The sequence below is a fragment of the Lissotriton helveticus genome, chromosome 10 (assembly GCF_964261635.1).
Source record: "Lissotriton helveticus chromosome 10, aLisHel1.1, whole genome shotgun sequence".
Taxonomy (NCBI): domain Eukaryota; kingdom Metazoa; phylum Chordata; class Amphibia; order Caudata; family Salamandridae; genus Lissotriton; species Lissotriton helveticus.
Genome location: NC_136071.1, coordinates 58,107,746 through 58,130,738, shown reverse-complemented (window position 1 = coordinate 58,130,738; position 22,993 = coordinate 58,107,746). Strand labels below are relative to the sequence as shown.

At 45.8% G+C, this 22,993-nt stretch overlaps 1 protein-coding gene across 1 annotated transcript; it reads right to left on the bottom strand.

Moving 5' to 3' along the window:
- Positions 1–20,028: 20,028 nt before the first annotated feature.
- LOC144783877 (olfactory receptor 1F1-like) lies at positions 20,029–20,967 on the bottom strand. The gene has a single exon (XM_078662621.1). It carries the CDS (start codon positions 20,965–20,967, stop codon positions 20,029–20,031), a length of 939 nt encoding a protein of 312 aa, XP_078518747.1.
- Positions 20,968–22,993: the final 2,026 nt, after the last annotated feature.

The window sequence follows — 22,993 nt, the reverse complement described above, 5'->3', positions numbered from 1 at the left end:
TTCTGCACCTCTCTTTCCTCTTTCTGTACATCATTTGCCTCTGTCTGCACCTCACTTTTCTGTTTATACACAGCACTCTCTTCTTTTTGCAGCTGCCTTTCTTCTTTCTCCACTTCTATTGCCTCTTTCTGTACCTCACTTGCCTCTTTCTGTACCTCACTTTCTTCTTTCTGCACTTCTCTTGCTTCTTTATGTGCTTCTCTTGCCTCTTTCTGTGCTTCTCTTGCTTCTTTCTGCACATCTCTTGCCTCTTTCTGCACCTCTCTTGCCTCTTTCTGCACTTCCCTTGCTTCTTTCCACGGATGTTGTCCTCTTTGTGTACCTCTCTTGCCTCTTTCTGAACCTTTCTTGCTCTTTCTGCACTTCTATTCCCTCCATCTTCACCCCTCTTACCTCTTCAAGCACATCTGCTGGTTCTTTCTGCACCCCTCTTGCTTCTTTCTGCACCGACTTCCCTATTTCTGCACCTCTCTTGTCTCTATGTGTAGCTCTTTTGCCTCTTTCTGCAGTTCCCTAGCCTATTTCTGCACCACTGTTGCTCCTATCTGAAATTCTCTTCTCCAACCACAGAGGAGCACTTCTGGACCTAGTCAGAGTATAAGCAGGGCCACTGGAATTATACGACTGTTTGGCAATGCCAATTTTGCCATCATTGTATATATTTACGCATTTGCCTTATTATCCATCATCTGCTGCATAATCTGCAGGTTTCTAGCTCAAACAGCTCAAATGTTACCAAAAAACACATGTTCAGCATGGTGGAAGGCCGATTGCAAAATTGGAATGGTCACCGGCTACTTGTTGCTAAATGTGGGTGTTAAATTAGTACTAGTGGTTGCTTCTTTCTGTGCATCTCTTGCTTCTTTCTGCATTTTTCTTGTCTCTGTCTGTACCTCTCTTGCCTCTTTCTGCAGGTCTCTTGCCTCTCTCTGTACTTCTGTTGTTCCTTTCTGCACTTCTCTTGCCTTTTTCTAAACTCCTCTTGCATCTTTCCGTACTTCTGTTGGTTCTTTCTGGATTTCTCATGCTTCTTTCTGTACTTCTCTTGCTTCTTTCTACACTTCTATTGCTTCTTTCTGGACCCTTCTTCCCTCCTACTGCTGCCCTCTTCCCTCTTTCTGCACCTTTCTTGCCTATTTCTGCACATCTGTTCCTTGTTTCTGTATTTCTTTTACTTCTTTCTGTACCCCTCTGGCCTCTTTCTGCAGCCTTCTTCCTTCTATCTATACATTTTATCTCTTTCTGTACCTCTTTTGTCTCTTTCTGTATCCCTCTTCCATCTTTCTTCATCTCTCTTGTCTCTTTCTGCACCTCTCTTGCCTCTTTCTGAAGTTCTCTTGCCCCTTTCTGCATCTCTGTTGCTTCTTTCTGTACTTTTATTGCCTCTTTATGTACTCGTCTTGCCTCTTTATGTACCCTCTTCACTCTTTGTTCATCTCTCTAGCCTCTGTCTGCACCTCTCTGGCCTCTTTCTGCTGTTATCTTGCCTCTTTCTGCACCTCTGCTGCGTCTTTCTATACTTCTCTTGCATCTTTCTGTACCCCTCTTCCCTCTTTCTGCACCTCTGCTGCTTCATTCTACAGGTCTCTTGTTTCTTTCTGCTTCTCTCTTGCCTCTTTAAGTGTTTCTCTTGCTTCTTGCTCTACTTTTCTTGCCTCTTTCTGTACTCTCTTGCCTCTTTCTGCACATCTCTTGCCTCTTTCTGCACCTCTCCTGCCTCTTTCTATACTTCTCTTGCTTCTTTCTGTACCTTTCTTCCTCTTTCTGTACCTCTCTTGCTTCTTTCTGTACCCCTTTTGCTTCTTTCTTCACCCCTCTTGCTTCTTTCTGTACCCGACTTCCCTCTTTCTGCATCTCTCTTGTCTCTTTGTGCTCCTCTCTTGTCTCTTGCTACAGTTCTATAGCCTCTTTCTGTACCTCTTTTGCCCCTTGCCGCACTTCTCTTCTCCAACCACAGAGGAGCACTTTTAGACCTAGTCAGAGGTATTAGCAGGGCCACTGGAAAATGCGCCGGTTCAGCCACGACGATTTTTCATAATTATACATTTAACGCATTTGCTACATTATCCATCATCTGTCGCATAATCTGCAGATTTGAATAAAACAATCTTCTTTCTAGCTCAAACAGCTCAAATGTTACCAAAAATGTACCAATACATGTTACAGCATGGTGGAAGGCCGATTGCAAAGCTGGAATGCATTTCTCTTGCTTCTTTTTGTACCTCACTTGCCTCTTTCTGCACCTCTGTTGCTCCTTTCTGGACTTCTCTTGCTTTTTTCTACAACCCTCTTACCTTTTTCAGCACTTCTGTTGGTTCTTTCTGGATTTTGCTTTTTCTGCACCCCTCTTCCCTCTTACTGTACCCCTCTTCCCTCTTCCTGTACCTATCTTGTCTCTTTCTGCTCCTCTGTTCCTTTTTTCTGCACTTCTTTTGCTTCTTTCTATACCCCTCTTGCTCATTCTGTATTCTTCTTCTCTCTTTCTGTACCTCCTACCTTTTTCTGCACTTCTCTTGCCTCTTTCTGTACCACTCTTCCCTCTTTCTGTACTTCTCTTGCCTCTTTCTGTACCCCTATTCCCTCTTTCTTCATCTTTCCTTCCTCTTTCTGCACCTCTCTTGCCTCTTTCTGTGCCTCACTTGCCTCTTTCTGTAATTCCTTCTGCATCTCTTTTGCATCTTTCGGCACTTCTTTTTCCCCTTTCTCTAACCCTCTGTAAACTAACAGCCTCCCCTTTTACGTTAGCAAGTATCATGTTGGAGACTATAGAGAATACCCCCACCAAACGCATCTTAGCTCCAGAGCAGCTTCCGCCTGTGCTTATCCTGAGCTTTCTTCAAAACTGTCAGGAGTACAGTCATGGACAGGGTACCAAAACATAGCAAATAAACCATTGCAAACACTTTCCCCCACATGGTGGAATCAGCCAGGCTGGGAATTATATCTTTAGTTAAACTCATTGTGAGAATCCAGTGTTTATCTACAGGAGAGGTATGTGGAAAGACAGCTACAAGCTGCTCAAATTTCTCACCCCACCAGAAAGGGAAATCATCCCGATTCTGAGGTAGTTTTCCCATCACAAAGTTAATCATGATAGGTCTAATAACCAAGCCACCACCCTGTCCCTGTGGTACAGCAGCACCAGCCACTTCTATCTTATGAAACTTAAACTGTAGAACCCTTCTGTGTATGTGAATGAAATTTGTTTGTTGTATGTGTAGTTCTGGTAGTATAACAACTTGATAATTCGGATGAGGTGTGTATCCTGCCAAAACGGGCCAAGACGGACCCCAAATACAGGGTGAGTTAGGGCGCAATTAAACCAGATGTTTTCTCCCAGGCTGACAATGGAAATTCAAGCAGACCGTATGGACGATGAGCTGCCGGAACTATGCCTCATTCATACACATGGAAAACATTATCGTTTCCATCAACCGTGGGAAACTTCAGCCAAGAGTAAAATTCCACAAAGCGGAACGCTGCGTCCACTCGATCAAAAATATAAAATACGCTCATGCCACTGGGACCCCATTTGCAAGCAAATGGGCAGTGATAGCTGCTCAGTTAAGAGCCGCAATATTGACCGGTTGTGCCATAATAGTAACGGGACATTGAAACAGAAAGAACGGTAGCGCAACTCTGGGTGTAAACGAGAAACAAAAACCTTTTATACTTCAAGCTTGAAAAAACCTATAATCTCTAATATAGGAGGTTAATCCTGCTCCCCACAGATGTCTCTGTTAATGGGAAGAGGGTATTGTGGACAAGCACAAGTTGTACTCAGGGACCTCATCAATAAATACCAGACCAAATGTAGGTGGTGCCATGTTGCAGGGATTCTGCACAACCACAGAACTATGCGCAGGGTTATGGGACCTCGGTGTATAGGGGCTAAGCCTTCCCACCACCTGAGTACCCACAAGCCCAGGTCCAAAGAGCTGTAGTGTATCATATGTCCTCCTACACAATCATGAAGAAACAAATGGTTAAACACCCCAAAACACAACACTCACGGATTTCTCAGGTATAGCGGTAACAAGACATATCTTTTCGCTTACGCTCTCATACTTTTTCACAGTAAGAACTGACTGAGACACGAATATAGTTTAAAATTTTATTTGAACTCTTGTGCTCTAACATGCAGTATTCGAGCCAACATAAGCAGAAAAATGCATAATACTAAAATACTTAACATTGCCGCAAGGCCATAAATCATGAAGGGAGATGTCATCATATAAAGACAAGGCGAAAGGACTATAGTGCCTAACCTCCCTCCCCTTGGTAATATAAAGTATTATTATATAAAGAAAGATCTCTAGGCTTTGTCAGCAGACCCCATACCTTAGTCCACAGATGGTATTTCTACATCATAGGTACGTGCTGCTCTTCTCCCTAGAAAGGTCCCTCTCCAGTGTGTCTCACCTAAACGTGTATTACCATCATATCCAAATACGAGTCCCCAACAGCAGCAGAAGTAGTATGTTTTGTCTAGGTGCTATGGCCTGACCAGAACAGAATAACAAAGGGCATTGTTTATCGACCTTGCTCGCAATGTTCAGACTAAAGTCCAGGAACAGGCAGAGAATGAACACAGCAGACAGTTCAGATGTGAAAGACATACACAGAGTCGTGCAAAAAGAATCCATGTAGGAACGTGTGCAAAAGCAGCAGCATGGCTGCAGAGCTCATGGTAACTTAGTGATGTCGACAATGTCCCTACCAGCCATGTGGCACCTGTTCTATGCTCTTCAGCTGGAATGCAGAGCCCCTTTATGGTTAGTTCTATGGCTGCGATTTGAAAACTGTTAAAAAAAAGACTCAGAGACATGTTATTTTTTTAATAGAACTTTATTATACGTTTTTTCAGACAATGTTATTAAACAAAATAAATAAAAAATTAAAATATTAAACATTTTGTCCTGTGTGAATTAATGAAATACACATTTAATTGCAAATATTGGTGATTTGTTGACAAAAAAAATAGGTGTGCTTTTTATATGTTGACATGATGACCCATTCATAAATCCAATAGGACAGATATTTATATATTTGTTGTTGTGGTCTGTTGACAAACTCAGTACATCTGTCTGCCTTAACCAAAATGATACCCTTAATATTGTAACATCATATAGTCAACTGTTGTGCAGCAGGCCCTGTGCCATACCTCATACCAGCAGAGAGCTGGTTCTGATGTACCTAACCCCTGCTGGAGATCCTTCAAGAGGGGGCGAGAAAAAAAAGGAGGGTCCAAAATGGGTTTTCCCTGTGCAATTTTTCATAGGCAAATGAGACACAGGTATGGAATTACACCATATTCGGCAGAAAGCTAGATCTTGGTCCAAAAATGAATTGTGCTTTTTGCCATTTGGTATAAATCATTTTTTTATAAATTAATGTTCAAAATGTGTGTATGCCACACCATGGAGAATCTGCAGATCCAACAGATCAAAAGCTATGGGCCCGATTCACAGAACTAACTTAAGACAAAATCCTAAACTTACTACCATTTTTGTATTCACAGAAGGCACTTACTCATTTTGGTATTCACAGAAGGCACTTACTCATTTCGGTATTCACAAAAGTTAGGAGTCCTAACTTTAGGACTCCTAAATGCCTTCTGTGAATACCGAAAGTCTTAAAATTAGGATTTTTCCCAGTTTAGTAGTAGTAAAGTTAGGACTCCTAACTTTAGGACTCCTAAATGTCTTTGGTGAATACTGAAAGTCTTAAAATTAGGATGTTTCTCAGTTTAGCAGGAGTAAAGTTAGGACTCCCAACTTTAGGACTCCTAAATGCCTTCTGTGAATACCGAAAGTCTTAAAATTAGGATTCTTCTCAGTTTAGTAGGAGTAAAGTTAGGACTCCTAACTTTAGGACTCTTAAATGCCTTCTGTGAATACCGAAAGTCTTAAAATTAGGATTATTCTCAGTTTAGTAGTAGTAAAGTTAGGACTCCTAACTTTAGGACTCTTAAATGCCTTCTGTGAATACCGAAAGTCTTAAAATTAGGATTTTTCTCAGTTTAGTAGTAGTAAAGTTAGGACTCCTAACTTTAGGACTCTTAAATGCCTTCTGTGAATACCAATTTTGCCTAACTTTACTACTCCTAAACTGAGAAAAATCCTAATTTTAAGACTTTCGGTATTCACAGAAGGCATTTAGGATTCCTAAAGTTAGGAATCCTAACTTTACTACTACTAAACTGAGAAAAATCCTAATTTTAAGACTTTTGGTATTCACAGAAGGCATTTAGGATTCTTAAAGCTAGGACTCCTAACTTCCGTGAATACCGAAATGAGTAAGTGCCTTCTGTGAATACCAAAATGAGTAAGTGCCTTCTGGGAATACCAAAATGGTAGTAAGTTTAGGATTTTGTCTTAAATTAGTTCTGTGAATCGGGCCCAAAGATCTGATTGTCTGCCACTACATCAACAAAGATGTAGTGGCAGCCATTTTGGGTCTCATGGAAACAGCCCTTCTTTTTGAAAAAAAAATAAAAAAAAATATAGGGGTGGGTAGGGATACCCAGCATCGATTTGCCTGGTGGAGGAGCAGAGGGTCCCCCTGGGACCAAGAACCTATTTTTTTAACAGGACTCCAGAGCCTCGAAGGATCCACATATCAGTAGTCCAGTTAGAAACAAAACACTGGCTTCAGCCTTTTTAATATATAAGCCCCCATTGTGGGCCAAGCCCCGGGGTCAGCTCAACGGTTTTTGTTAGGGACGGGGGTGTGGCCCCATCCCTGAACCTTCTAGAGGCCCTGGGTGGCCCCTTTCCCTGGGGACAATATGTAATTCATTCCTGACAGGGCGTGCTGCACCCCTCTCTGAGCCGTTGAAGGGCCCCGGGGACCCCATCCCCTGGGGGTCATTATTATTTTTAATGGAGGGGAACCTGTGTCAGGCCAAAAGGGGACCTCATTGTAACTGATGCGGGACTCGCGGGGACAGAAGAGAAGGGCAGAAGTCGGGTTCTTGTTACAACGGGCTTTAATGAGTTCAACAAATGGTCAGAACAAGTCCTTCGGATCAGGGTGGTACGTCGGGGAGATCGACTTCGGGACCTTCTCCTTCGTCGGTGCTCTACGTTCAGAGTCCTCCGATAGCCGGTCTGGCTTCTTCGGGGTTTGGTATCCTCCGGGTCCGTCTTGACTACTCCTCTCCCCCGGACCAAAAGGAAACAAAAGAAAAGGCAGCGAGTGAGGCGGTTGTCCTTCTCGGACCGTTAACACCGGGAAAGGGAGTGAGGAAGTAAACCCACACGTGCTCCGAACTTATGTACAAGTGAGGGGGACGTGGGGGTGCTCAGGGCAGGGAAAACCGGGAACCAGGGACTCCGCTATTTTACAACGGGACCGCCCTTCCGTCCCACCCAGCCTTTGATCCGATTACGCACCTGGGCAAGCCACACACCTCCCCCGGGTGAGTGGCTGGGCAGCTCGTGGAATCGGTGGCCTCCAGGCGTCTCCTCCTCGGACAGGAACTCTCCTCCAGTATGCGACTCCTCCTTCCAACTTGCTTCCGTCTTCCTCCGACCTCTCTCCTCGTCTCCTCTCCAGGTGTACAAGCACGACTCGTCTCTCGGTGCTTCCGCCTTTGACAGCGTTCCGTGATCCTGGAACTCCGCCCACTCATCCACAGCCTGATAGTTAAAGGGCCAGTCCCCGTCACCTTCTCGGCCGGAGGCAGCCTCGGATCCAGCCCCTCGATAGTCCATCTGCTGAGGGATACAAGAGGGGGTATTTGAAGTACGTCTCAGAGTCAATAGTGATTGATCAGGTCCTTTCCCCGTAACGGGGATCAAAGTCGGGGACACCCCGTTACACTCATCCCCCGGTGAAATTAATTAATGGGGAGGGTGCATCGAGGCCCCTCCGTTAGCCATAGATCAGACCCCATCACCCGGAACACTGCTGTTTTTCCTGCCAGGGAGAGAGAGAGCAGAGAATGTAAACTTTATTCCCTGCCTGCACTCTCCCAGGCAGAGAAAACAACTTTGCTCCTTCCCATCGGGAGCACAGAAATAAATTAACCCATCTGAGGGGGAGCAAAGGAATGAAGCTGGCTCTTATGGGTACCCACAAAGGGCATTTACTGAGGAGCCAACAGTGGTTATGGGGGCCTTGGGGCTCTCCTCCGTGGCCCTCAATGATTTCAATGTTGTGGATGCCTGGAGTGGTCACTTGGGCACCCACTTTTAAATTATAGCCAGCTCCTGCTAGAAACTTCTTTAGATGCTGGCTGGGGAGCTGGCAGGCGCCTTGAAGGCCATGGAGCTACCCACAAATCCCACAATTAATAAACAATAACATATGGGTTCCCTGCATGGGCACCAGAGTATACAAAATAAATGTCCAGATCCCACCAGGGTTCTAGCTGGGGAAATAGCCATGCCATGTGATCTTGAGGCTATCCCATGACCCCCAACGTTCAAAAAAAGTATGAGTTTCTATGGTGGGACCGGAAGACACCGGCAATACAAAATTCACTCTTCACCCTAAAAAAAGAAAAGAAGACTAAATGAGCATCTGGAGCTTCTCATTTATTATTCACTGTTCTGGCAAGAACTGCCTCATAATGCCCTGCGAGGGCTTTTTAGTAAGATTTTCTGATCCTGGTAGTGCGTCTAGAAAGGGGCGCCACAGAGGAAGGTAAGCCGTGTCTGGTGGAGAGTTTGTTGTCTGCTGTTTTCTGAGCCATGGGCTGTGAGGGAGATTGTCGCTCATGCAGGGCAGGGTCTGCACTGCGCATATCTTTCTGTAGGTAACAAAAATTAGAAATTCACCAAAAAAGCACAACGGTTAAAGTGACATTATAGTGAGGAATTGTAATAATACTGGACTATTCATGCAATTTTCCATAGGTAAATTAGACACAGCTACAACCAAAAGGGCTGAATGGAATTGCACCACATTCGTCAGAAAATTAGATCTTGGTCCTGAAAGCATGCTTTTTGCAATTTGATGTAAATTTGTTCAGCAGTTTTTGAGAAATTAAGTTTCAAAATGTATGTCTATATCGATTATGGAGAATCCGCTGAGCCAACAGATATCATGAAGATTTCTGACTGGCTACCACCATCTCAACAATGATGTGGCGGCAGCCGTTTTAGGACTTGGGACTCGGTCCCTTGTCCTGAAAAGGGTTGAAAAAAGCTATAAGGGAGTAAAGTAGGGATACCCTGCTCCCTTAGGCCTGGGTCCCTCCCCCACCTCCCTTGGGCAAAAAACTTTTTTTTTTAATTTTACCACATATTTGCACTTAATCTGAAAAACCGGACTTTAAAAAAACAATCACCCCAGGGAAGGCTCTGGCCCAGGGTTTGGTGCAAGAAATTTCAGAGGGAAGGGGAGTATGCATTCCCTCTTCAGAGCCTCATTGAGGCCATGGTGAACCCATCCCCATTGGCTGATATTTTAAACTTAAGAGGCGGGGGCACCCAGCCCCCATCAATGATTCTCTCTGATGCCCCAGGGACATCATTCCCCAGGGCTGATTCTATATTTAAAATGAGCATGCATCCCCCAACCGGAGACTCCAAAGGCCCTGGGAACCCCCATCTCCTGTGGCTAAAATAATTTAAAAGTGGAAGGGGGGTGTGGCCAAGCCGAGCACGAAGATGGCCACCTAATGCCTCTGCTCCGCTGACCGAGCTATTATCCGAATAAAAATATCCGATCCTGAATCCCTAGATTACCGCTGAACTGCCACAAGCACTCTCTGGAAGGGTCAGGTGTCCGACTGCTGTCATTTGTGGTCCGTATGGGGCCGCTGAGACTCGGCGCTGCGACCTGCGACACTCGGCCGGACGAGGCTGTGCGGCTGACAGGCTGATAGTCTTCAAGTCGGCGATCTCCCTTGGAACCACTAAGGGAATGGGAGACCCAGCGAAAGTTGCCACATTGTGACCGGCGGGCGGTCCCGTGGCACTGCCGCTGCCTGCTGAGGCGATCGGAGGATTGGGGAACCTGCAGCAGCATCTGTGTGAAATCTACGGGGTGCCTGTGTTGATCCCTGACGCGGACACCGAGTGGAGCGAGGTGGGTGCCTCACCCCGAACCAGCTAGGGGCGCGGTGCTCCTGATCTTCTGGAGGGCCTCACGCGGCCCATTGATCTCTGCACAGGTGTTGACTTGCGAGCGCGGCCAGCGACATAGCTTCTAGCCCGCCCTACAGGCCCACTCCAGTCGGGCTGTGGCCGCGGTTGGGCGGCTCATTTCGGCCAGTGGTCTCTCTTGTGGCTGCAGCATACAAGGGATCGCCGTGGGAATTCCCGTGACTGCCCTGGGTGATTGAGTGGAAGCCTGGCACACCTGCCCGTCTCTGTCGCCGCACTACTGCCTGTCGGCCGCAGTTGATTGGCCTTTGCTGGACTGACCCTGGCCCCTCCTGTTCTTCTCCTGGCCGAATATTTTACCTTGGGCGATCTAGACGCTGGAGTGCTTGCATCGCAGGGCTGTGGGGTCGCTGCAGAGCACCATTGAAGGCGCCAGTCCCACTCCTCGCTGACTGTTTGCAGAGCAGGGAGGCTACCAGAGACCTCATTTTCAGTGGTTTATGTCTTGTGCTCAGCATTTACTATCAGGGAGATTGGTGGTGTTGTCCTGCTTCTCCTATGGCGGGGACCGTGGCTCACGGGCAGCCCTTCAGACCAAACTCTCGAAATTCGCCTGGGATGGGGGTCCTGGCTTGAGCCCGAAAGGAGGGCCCGCCATGTCCGAACATCCGGAGCCCAGCGGAAAGAAGAAAGACACAACAATTCAGGACATCCTTGATGCCATCTCCAACGTCCGTATGTTCTTGGATTTGCGCATCGACAAGGTCCCCACCGAGGTGTCGCTCATGAGGGAGGAAATGCGCACCAGGAACTCCTTTCTAAAGGATGTCGAAATTAAGGCAACCTCCCTGGTCGAAGATACGTCTGAGCTTCAAAAGAAGGTGGCGGACCTACAAAAGCACACCGCAAAACTGCAGGCTCGGCTGGACGATTATGAAGGGTGCTTCAGGCGCAACAGCATCCGAATAATTGGGGTGCCAGAATGTGTGGAAGGGCCATCTGTGGACCTTTTCGTGGAGGACTTGATTACCAACCACCTTAAGCCACGCGGGCTCTCCAACTTTTTCTCGGTGGAACGGGCGCACCGTGTACCCGGGGGCCCCCGAGGCCTGGAGCTCCCCCACGACTACTTCTCGCACGGATCTTTAATTTTAGCAATAGAGATGTCGTCCTGCAAAGTGCCCGCTCCGCCAGTGGAATTCCAAAATAGTCGCATCACCTTTTTACTGGATTTCACCATCAAGGTGCAACGGCAAAGCCACCGCCCCCACCGTGCCCGGGGTGCGAGGATGGACGATGATACCCCGGCCTCCGGTGGTGGGTCACCGCAGTCAGACTTGCTGGAAGCTGCGGGAGGGGCTGCATAAGTGGGCTGTATATGTTTTTCTCCTTTGAGGGGTGCAGTGACTCTAATTGGACAGTTCGCACTGGGGTCTGCTTTAATAATGCATGGGCTTGTACTCACCAAAAGCAGATACTCTGCTATAACTGTTCTAGTTGGACTGGCCTCAGTGTGCCTAGCCTGTCCCCCTGCTGACCATGTGTGGGGAGGTGGGACGTGGGCTTGGCCCTTCTCCTTGTTCATAAACAGAGACATGTTGGCTGTTCTGATTAGTATTTGGGACATCATTAGATTCCTTGGGGATATGTGCCTGGCTCTGCCTTATGGTCCCGGAAGTTCTTGGAAGGGTGGGCGATAGGTACTCTGCTAGTTTGGGGGGCGGGAGGTTGTGTTACCGCCGAGCAGGGAGGCAGCATGGGGGTTTTGGGGTGCTCGATTTGGGAGTGAGGGGCGGGTTGGGGGGACTGTGTTGGGGTGTTCTCTTTAACGTTTTTGTTTCAGATATGTTATTTGTTTTTGTTTCCTTTCACACCGGTACACAACATTGTTTTCCTCTCCACTCTCCTCCTCCATTCACTTGCCATGGACATACAGGGCCTCCACCTGGAGCGCTCACTCACATGCTTGGCTCTCCATCATCACTGGACTCCCACTAGATGGAAATGGTGATGCGTGGTCTGGCGCTTAACGTGTCCACCTGGAATGTAAATGGGTTGGGTGACAAAATTAAGAGGGGCATTGTGTTGAAATACGCTAAGCGCAACAAGTTTGACCTTGTGTTGTTGCAGGAGACACACCTGATCGGCAACTCCTGTGGCGCCCTGAATAGGAAAGGGTACAAAATGGTGGCCCACACTGGTTTTACCTCGGGCTCCAGGGGGGTGGGGATTTTACTCCGGAAGGGTTGTCCCTACATTATCCACAACTCCTGGACTGATCCTCAGGGTAGATAAGCTGTGGTTTTGGGCACTTGGGAAGGTCGTGTTGTTAACGTCGTCTCTGTCTACGCCCACCCTGGACTGCAACGCCAGACGCTACATGACCTAGGGACTCTGTTGCTTGACCTGCCACTCGAGGTGTTGGTGTTGGGGGGACTTCAATCTCGCGATGGATGGCTCTCTAGACCGCCTTCCGCCCCAGGGGCACCCTTCGGGAGGATCACAATTGTTCGAGTTTGCGAATGCTTTGGGGGTTGTGGATATCTGGCGGTGATTCAACCCATCATACACCCGTTTTATGTTCCAGTCCGGGGTGCATGGTAGTCAATCCAGAATAGACTATTTATTCACTCATGCCCAGGATGTCCGGTTTTTCACGAGGTCCGGTTGCCTTGCCAGCGATATCTCTGATCACTCTCCCGTCCTGACGACTCTAGGATCTCGCACTGAGGGGCACCCCTGCTCCATTTCTGTACATCCGTGGGCACTGAAAATTCCGCACATTAGAGACGCTCTCAGAAAAGACACTGAATTTTATTTTGCGGAAAATGTTGGCCCAGTCGACTCTGCGGCGATGCTATGGGGGGCCTTTGGCACCGTCATTAAGGGCAGGGCTTTATCACTCAATTGGGACACAGGGCTGAGCGTGCCTAGAGAGTGTCGGAACTGGAGGCTGAGGTCTCGAGTTTGGAGGAGTCGGTCACCCATGATCCTGACCTTGCCTCATGCCACACCTTTGCACTCAAGCGGCAGGATTATCGGCAGCTTCAATTTGAGGATAGGGCGGCGTGTCCTATGAGCAGGGGGAACGGATGGGCAAGCTTTTGGCTTGGCTTGAATGCAGGGAACAGGCTGCTAGATGGGTGCACGCAATAGCAAATTCGGGGGATACTCTAATCCCTGACCCCCACCACATTGCTGACATATTCGCTAGCTACTATGAAGGGGTGTACACTAGTCCTAACTAATTCTCAGGCATGCCTGTCTCCAGACCTACTAGTTATGCTCGATATCCCTACTATTTTGCCGAAAGACAGGGAGAGCTTAGAGGCAGACATCACCGTGACGGAGGTTCAAAAAGCAATACAAGATGTCCGCTCCGGGAAGACTATGGGCCCTAACAGGCTTCCCATTGAGCTATTCAAGCCCATGTCAACATTGTTAGCTCAACAAGCATAATTGAGAATGTACTACTTCCCTTATTGAGACTCCATTCTTTGAAAGCTTCATTTAAGGTGCATGCGTAAAGTACTGTGGATTGCCCCAACCACATGAAATACAACTGTATTCTAAACAGAGCACTCCTCTTGTGTCCTTTCCTGACGCACTGCGAAAAATGGGAACGTAACCCTTCGACATGTACAATTCATCCTGGTATTCCAATGTAAACCCTTTAGAAGAAATCCTTGGATGGTGGAAGCCGTGAAAACTCACATATCGTGGTACCGGATGTCTGGCGTCGTAATGCCCCATTAAAAAATTTGTTAAAAATGTGCGGAAAGTTTCAAAATGATTGTTTATACGCACGGTGCAGGGGATCTAGATTCAGGCTGGGACCCGCCTATTGAAGCTAAAAAACGACTAGGTTAAAGGACAGCGTCTGCATAATACTTGAGTATGATGGGCACGTAAAGAAATACCTGAGCTCTTTTCCCATGGTCCTGAGGAGAACCCCTTTAATGATATGTAGGGTTTGAAACACGTAGACCCGTTTGTGTTTGGCAAATTTAGGTATTATCAAAAGAAAGGTGTCAGGTTTATTTAAAAGAATATTTAAATCAAAAGGATTTCAGTGGTTAAACCTGAAGCTCCTACTATTTTTGCCATCAATTGTTGGTATTCAATCTATCCCTCCACTCTATTTTCCTTTCTAAATCTTTTCATTTCCTCTTTTTGATTCTTTTCTATTATAACCTCTTTTTGATTTTTTGGGGGAAAGAGGGCTTGAAGTTAGATTGTTTTGTACAAATGTATATGGATGTAATTATGTGTATAACGTAAATATTATTGTTCGGTCCTTTTTGAAATTGTTTAATTGTATATCAAAGAAAAAAAGATTCCAAATAGTAGATTTAAAATACTAAATAAAAAGAAATGTATTTAAAAATAATTTGAAAAATTATTTTCAATCACTATGAGTGGCATAAGTGATTGGTAGAGTTGATTGTATTAGCGGTATCAGCATTGGCACTTCTGTGTTTTGATTATTGTCAAATATGGCATGACTTATGTTATCCCAATGCATTTCAAGCCCAGAAGGCTCTTCTACAGGGTATTCTCCTCGTCCTTCTCTGCATTACTTCCTCTATCTTCCTGGCTAAATGTTTTGAATCCAGTGTTCTACCTGTAGAGATCCGCACTAGTGGTCATACATAAGCCGAACAAACACATTGAGGACTGCAAATCGTATTGCCCTATATCCCTTTTGGCAGTCGAGACTAAAAGTTTGGCTAAACTTCTCGCAAACTGTCTCCTCCACTTTATCGCTGATAACTTGCGTCGAGTGCATGGGGTCCTTTGCAGGCTTCCCACCATTGAGGAAGACACTATTCTCTTGTCGTTGGATGCCTCGATGGCTTTCGACACTATTGAGTGGGTTTTCTTTTTCGCCGTCTTGGACCATCTGGGGCTGGGGACCAAATTTATTCGGTGGATTTGGCTATTGTACAACCAACCTACGGCCCATGTCGTCATTAATAATTATCGGTCCGCCACTTTTTTTGCTTCATCAGGGCATGAGGCAAGGCTTCCCCTTGTCACCATTGCTTTTTGCCCTCGTCTTGGAGTCGCTTGCGGTATGGGTCAGGGGTGATCTGGGGATATTGGGACTTAAGTGGACGGCATATCACGAGGACCGTATTTCCTTGTATGCCAATGATATCCTCTTATACCTGGCCTCCCCTGCGCAGTAGCTGCGGTGGGTGCTCCACATTCTTCACATTTCCGGCCCTCACTCTGGCTATCAGATCAATTGGTCCAAGTCCTAGATGTACGCGGTGTGGGCTTCGCCCCTGGTGAGTCCTCCGGGCTTTCATATCCCGGTGGCACCTTAGGGTTGTCGGCATTTGGGCATTTTCATCACTCCCGACCCTGATCTCTTTTTCAAACACAATCTACTTGGACCTCTCCAGCATTTCAAATCAGTGCACTGGAGCTCTCTCCCTCTCACTCTTCTCAGACGCGCATCCCTCTTCAAAATGTTAGCACTCCCGGGCTTTCTCTTTGCAATACAGAATACCCCTGTATGGATCCCAGATTCTTACTTTTCCCAGATTGATGGTTTATTGCTGGGACTGCTATGGGAGGGCCGTACGCCACGCATCGCCATGAACAAACTTACCATGGGTAGGTATGACGGGGGCGATGCTTTACCGGATCTCAGACTCAATTATCAGGGGTCTCAACTGGAGGTAGTCAACCACTGGGTGTTTGAGCCTCATGACAAGCCGAATTTTTGCCCGGTTCACTGGCTTCTGGGATGGGGTGGCTACAAGAGGGCACTTTACTCCAACCCCGTCACCTTACTCTCACAGGCCCTACAGTCGAGATTTGCATCAAGTCACCAGACGATTGGGGTAGCACGGGCACCTGACGAAGGCAACCCTCCTGTGGGAGCCTGATGTTTTAGGTCATCTTAGCGCCTGTAGAGGGTTCAACAAAAGGGATTTAATAGGAATCTCCACGGTCAGAAACATATGGGTTAATGGAAGTCTAGCATCATTCCCGGAACTTCAAGCTAAATATCATCTGGCTCCGTCAGAGACCTTCAGGTACTTACAGATCACTCATGCTGTCTCTTCAGCCCTACCTAGAGACAGTCTTCTCCCCGACTCGTCCCCTCTGGAGGACCGCCTGTTGTTGGATCCCATGTATTGTAAAGCCATCTCACTCACCTACAAGAAGCTGGTTAACAATTGTCCCGACCCGAAGTTGAAACTTAGAATCGGGTGGGAGAGAGACTTGGAAGAAATGGATGAGGACATGTGGCGAGACGCCTTAGCTTCACCCCGAGAAATAGCCATCCCTATGCGCCTACCACTGCTCCAGCTCAAGATCCTCTACGGAGCATATTTCGATGCCAGACTCCTGTTCCGGCTAGGTAGGTGCCCTGACCCACTTTTCCTTTGACACTGCACTCAAGAGGGTACCTTTTTTCACACTCTATGGGACTGCCCACACATTCAGGACTACTGGGTGAGAATTGTCCGCTAACTTGAGAGGGAGGGAGGTAAATCCCTTGAGCTGTCTACCCACCTAAGCTTACTTAACATTTGGGGGCATCCAACTTCACACAGGCTGAAAAAACGTGGGCCTCTATGGGCTTCATTATAGCAAAGTAAAACATTGCCCGACACAGGGGAGTTGCAACAGTCCCACGCATGGTGGACTGGGCAAAGGGCATGGATGCACCCATGGTGGCTCAAAAGGCAGTATTTACAGGTCGAGGTTGCCCCCAAAAATTGGGACCAGAAGTGGGGAAATGGAACAGATACAGAGGGGACATCTGCATCTCCCAAACGGTGGAACTCTGAAGGGACAGACGGACGCTGATGGCCCAGTTTACGGTGGAGGTATTGGTGTCTCCCCCTTAGGAGTGAAATTCTAGACCTCTCAATTCCCCGCTCCCAGTTGCAATCTGTTCTCACCTACTGTGGTATTTGATCTGTCCTCATTGTCTAGCATTGTATTATGAGTACTTATTGGCGGGGACCACCGTTCTACCATGGGGTGAATGGCACTATGTCAAATGTATGCATGTACTGGCGGAGGTTTTTTCTTAATGTGACTCTAATCTGTATGTACCGGTCTCCGGTTGGTGCGAAAATACAATAAAAAGTTTAATAAAAAAAAAAGTGGAAGAGGGCATGCAGCCACCATCCATGAGCCTCAAAGGCCCTGCACAGTGCATGACTGGTTTCAAGGCCCTAAGGGCAACCCTTTATCAAAGGACATGAGCAATGGGGAGTTCAGTGTTTGTGGTGGCATAGGTGCAGGGTCTTGCTAGAGTTGGCTAAATTTGATCTAAAAACTTATGTTAATAAACCCTAGACAGTGACAGAAAAAAGAGTAAAGTGACGTTATAGTGAGGTATTGAAATATTTTTAAAACTAATGTTTAAAAACACAAATAATCTGAACTTGACCTGATCAAGTTAAGTGACCTAAGTATAACTTGTGTCCCCGCCGTGCACTGCTTATGACTTCAAATAATGCATCACTCATGACACGTCAAATTACATTGCTGATGATATTTGCAACACTTGTATTTTTTGTGCAATTTATGTCATCATGAAATGTGCCCTTATGTTCAAATGGACCATGAATGCATTTCCCGTTAAATGATAGCTGTGCATTTTGTGTAATTGTACATACATTTTGGGAAACTTTAGGTAGCTTTCCAAAAACAAATTGTGAGCATTTTGCACACCCAGCTCTAACTCGCTTATTTGGCTATTGCTTCATTAAAATGGACCCTTTAGTCTATTCTTGTTAAGTATAATAAATACATGTAAAATGCTTAAATGAATTCCTTTGTCAGAAATATTCAAAGTGAGCCAATCAAGCCTAAGCTTCCAGCTTCATTTCTCATACTCATTTGTTAATATATTATCTCAGTTCCTATTCAGTTATTGTGCCTGCGGTCAAAGACATGTTTGACAATTCTTTTTGTCTACCATTTAGGATGGTTCAAACAATTGTACAGCCTGGTTTTCAATCTCTTTGTCAAGTTGTAGTCCAGAGTCCAGAGTGTGGAGGAAATATGGACAACATGCTGTTCCAAGAAGTATTGAATCACTGTTAGACTAACAAGTTGATGTGGATCCAGCAACTTCATTTCAAATCCCAGGGGCATTTACTCCACAAATAGGTATACAAAATCAAGCATTAATGGCACCAATATCAATAATTAAAAACACTGCAGTTTCTGGCAAAGTGCTCATATACTTGGAAATATGAGTACTAAATGAGTTGCCACATTGTTTACCATTACTTCTATAGTAGATGCAGCTATTTTGATAGGCTCATAGAGCCAAATCAGGTTTTCTCTGCAATCGGCAGGTTACAGGAGTTTAAAGGGACAATTAGAAAAGCAATATAAAACACATTAAGTTTACACATTTAAGGTGTGAAGGCTGACTACAGGTGGAAGGTAAGATCAAGAGGTAGGGATGGTTGTTTATTTGAGCCAGTGGAGCCCACCAGCACTCCTTTTGGGGAACAACACTTTTTTTTCCTCTTCAGAATTACACCCAGAGCAAGTAATGCAACAACAAATACAAAGGAAAGAAGCAGGAAGCGAAAGATGGAAAAACTGAAACAAAGGAAGAAAGTGGGAACCTGCAAAAGTGAGATAAAGGGGCAAGAAGAGTCTGCTGGAGGATTAGAGAGACATGAAGTGGACTCAAGAATATGCAGTCTTTGTATGCAGCACAGTACTTAGCCTTTAAAAAAGTAAACACCAGGAATGCAGATGAGTGGCAAAGAGAGAGGTCTTGAGTTAAGTTTTGAAAGTTAGGAGTGATCCGTCCTTTTTAAATGAGGAGGTTGTTTACCATAAGGTGTGGGCAAAGAAAGAGACAGAGGGGTAGATTTTCAAAAATTCTGTGCAGAGCAAAATGTTTTTAAATGTTCATTTTTTGATAGCTCGTTTTTATGTTGGGATACAGATAGCTTAAATTTACTTTACAGCGCAAAACTTGTGCTTGAAAGCACCCTAGGAGTAGTGCAAAGCAGCATGAAGCACTGCTTTGTGCTACTTAGCGCAAAGGGGGCATTACATGGGTGGTACGTGGGCGTTTTCATGCAACCACACATGCCTTTTGGCGCAAAACCATATCTACAAAGAATTGTAGACAGGGTTTTGCTCCAAAAGTTGTACCTTCAAAGGTGGCACTAACAGGAGAAATGTTTTCATTTCTCTGTGCTTTTCTGACTTCGCATGCACGCTGCGTTGAGCAGCACACATGCAAAGTGGGAACATCTTTGAAACTTGTCTGGGCATGGTATTTTGTAGAGAAAGGGTACCCTTCCTATGCAAAACCTATGCACGCACCTTAGCGCTAGGTAAAGGGGAGGAGTGAGCCATTTTCTGTAGATAAGGTGCTCTCCTGCTCCCTCGCTGTCATGCAAATCAGCGCAGCCTCTTTGCGGGCTGCGCTGCATTGTGTGCATTTTTGTTAAAATCTGGCCCAGAGTGTATTTTTGCAATCTCCTTCTTTGTTTTGAGGATCCCCAGCATGTTCTCCTCTGGTTGATGCTGCAGTTGGAGTGTGTATGGTCCAAGAGTGGAAGATGTTAATCAGTATTTTAAGGTTTGTTGACCTTGCAGATAATGTGATGTGCCTTAAATTTGATGTGTGATGGTGCGACAACGGAACCCTGAGTTTGGGGTTAATGTGGTAATGTTTTCTTTGGTAATTGTTTAGACATCACCTACACTGAAGGCACATTTTAGTTGGTGATGGTGGGATAAAGGAGACTACTAAACAATGTCAATGCTTGAGAGGATAGTTACTTGCTTCACTGGATTGCAAAATGATTGTAGGTAAAAAAGTATTAATCCTGCTATGGAGAGTGATTTTAGACCAATCCAGATGTTTTAACTATCTGTCAGCTATCAATTTTCAAAGAGTAACACATCTCTCTTGAAGGCCACTGGCATGTCCACTACAATTGTTAACACAAAATTGTCATTTATTTGTAGAAGAAATAATTCTCTGTATTGTTTTCCTCAGCCCCTCTTTGACCTCCTTATTCCTTAAGCAGTAGATGAATGGGTTTAACATGGGAGTTATTACAGAGTACACAGCACTTATAATCCCATCAGCTTGTAATGAGTTGCTCAATGTAGGTCGGAAATAAATGCATATGACAGTGCCATAACAGAAGGAAACTACAGTCAGGTGAGATGAACAAGTAGAGAATGCCCGCCACCTCCCTTTCCCAGAATGAATCTTCAGAATTGAGAAGATAATGATTACGTAGGACACAAGTATGAACAGAAAAGGGCACAGAAGGATAAGGGTACCCTCTGAGAAAATAAGAAGTTCATTGGTGGAGGTGTCACTGCAGGAAAGCTTGAGCAGTGCTGTTGCATCACAGAAGAAGTGGCGAATGTGGTTGTCAGCACAGAAGGACAATTTAGTGATGATGATGGTGTGCAGCAGGGAGTGCAAGGAAGCAGTGAGCCATGATCCAGCCACTAAAGCCTTGCACAGCTTGGGGTTCATCAACTTAGTGTAGTGAAGAGGCTTGCAGATGGCCGCCCAGCGGTCGTAAGCCATCACAGCAAGAAGGAGGTCTTCTGTGATAGCAATTACCGCAAAAAAGTACATCTGTGTGAAGCATGCTGTGGATGAAATCAACCTCACCTCAATCAGGAGGTCCGCTAACAGCCTGGGGACAGTGACAGTTGTAAGACAGAGGTCAACAAAGGATAGATTGGAAATAAAGAAATACATAGGAGTATCCAGTTCGGGTTCACTTCGAATCACCATCACAATTAAACTATTTCCTATCAGTGTAATGACGTAGATGATGAGAAAGAGCAAAAAGATGCCTATAGACTTCTGTTGCTGGTCAGTGAACCCCAGGAGAATGAACTCCTTCGTCCGATTATTTGGGTCCATGGGGTGCGTAGGTGGAAACTGTAAGAAAGATGACATGATCAGTACAGTACTGTAACTGTATCTCTGAGCGTATCAACACTATGGTACTGCACTGCAACTACTGTTGCAAAACTTGGACAATCTACTTCAATTTCTATTGATCACTCCTTCATGTTTGATTGTACAATATTAACAGTACAACAGAGATTTAATTCAAAGGATTAAGGTGTAGCTCTTATGGTGTACCTCTGACAATTTACCCTTCCAAAAATGGACTTTCTTGCGAAACATTAAAGTTTCAAGCCTTGGGCTCATTTCTTTGGAACATCATTCTAGAAAGACGTTGTCTGTATAGATTCCCACCAGTGGTGATGCTTGATTCATTTTTATAAGCAGGAACACCCTGAAAGAATCCAGATTGGCTTTACTGTCTGTAAAGTTCACCTGATATTCATAAAGTAATGTGTAATCATCAGTATTCCCTCACCAAATATATATCGTGAGAATGCGGATAATCACTGGTGGATGTCCCATCTGTTATATTACAAGTTTGTTATAGCCTATAGCACTAGTAATATGCCAGGTGGCATATCCACCACATTTGTGATGAGTACTTCCATCTGCCAAATTTTAAATATGGGTCATACAAAGGCATCCACCAAATTATGGGGGTCATTAGGATCGCGGACGGACTTGCGTCCGTCCGCGACCCCAGAGCAGGAGGGAACCTCCGCATGGCATGCGGAGTTCCCTCCTGTGCAATTAGGATGTGACCGCAAGGGTTGCGGTCACATCCTCTATTTTTAACATTGCGGCGGGTGGAGCTTCAAGCTGCACCCGCCGCAATGTTAAAAATGCACGCATTGCATTTGCATGCAGTAAGAGGCAGGCACCGCGCGGTGCCTGCCGCTTTCTGCATGCAAATGCAGGGGGGTACCATAGGTACCCCCCATGTGCACCCCCCACCCCCCCTTCACCAAGGGGGCCCGCAACGGGCCCCCGCAGTGAAGTTCCGTATGTTTTTCCACGGCGGAAAACCCGCCGCGGAAAGGCATACTTTACAGGCCATCCTAATATGGTGGACGGTGTCTGACAGACACCATCACCATATTAGAGCTTTTCCGCCGCGGTTGTAAGCCAGCCGCAGCGGAAAAGCTGCGGACGGAAACCAGGACCCACCAGCCATCCTAATGTGGCGGTGGGTCTTTGGTCAGTCCGCTGCGGTTTTCCGCATCCTCTGGGCCGGCGGTGCCTTCCGCCGGCCCCGAGGATGCGGAAAAACCGCGATCCTAATCGACCCCTAAGTGTAATATGAATGACCAGGATATGGTAACATCCATTGCTGTTTGTTGCAATCACTCTACCTACAGAACCCAATGTAAAGTGAACTTGGGGGGTACATAGATGTAAGGGTGATGAAGTAAGCTGTTGCAAGGATTCTGTTCCTACACAGAACTGTGCACAGAGACCTAGGACATTAGTGAATTGTGGTGTGCCAGAAACTCACCTCAGTACCTAGAGAACCCCAACCAGCTAGCATCAGTGTCACATTAGCTCTTCGTCCTATACCAAAGCCACCAATGATTAGACAACCTAGAACATGAGACTTAGGACCATCTCAGGAATGGTGGGAAATGAGAACACTCTTTTGTTATACTCTCATACCAGTCCAGAACAGGAGTAAGAAAGAGACACAGTAAGGTTAAAATATTTATTTTAACGACGTGATCTCAAATGCAGTATCTTAGCAAACATAAGCAGACATATGATTACAAATAATATGGTCAGCATGGTTACAATTCCATAAAATACAAAAGGAGAAAGCATATTATAAAGCTGGTGAAAAACAATTAGTATAACACCCTCCCTATATAGGAACTATGTATTATAAACTAAAGAAGGTCTCTTAGGCTTGTTTTGGGGGACCCCATTTACCTTTCAGTTCAGTAAGAGTAAATTACATCGGGATCAGCATAGGCTCTCTCTGCATCCCTGGAAAAAGAATCTTCCAAGTGTTTGAAATCATGGCAAGCGTAGCATAATAAAA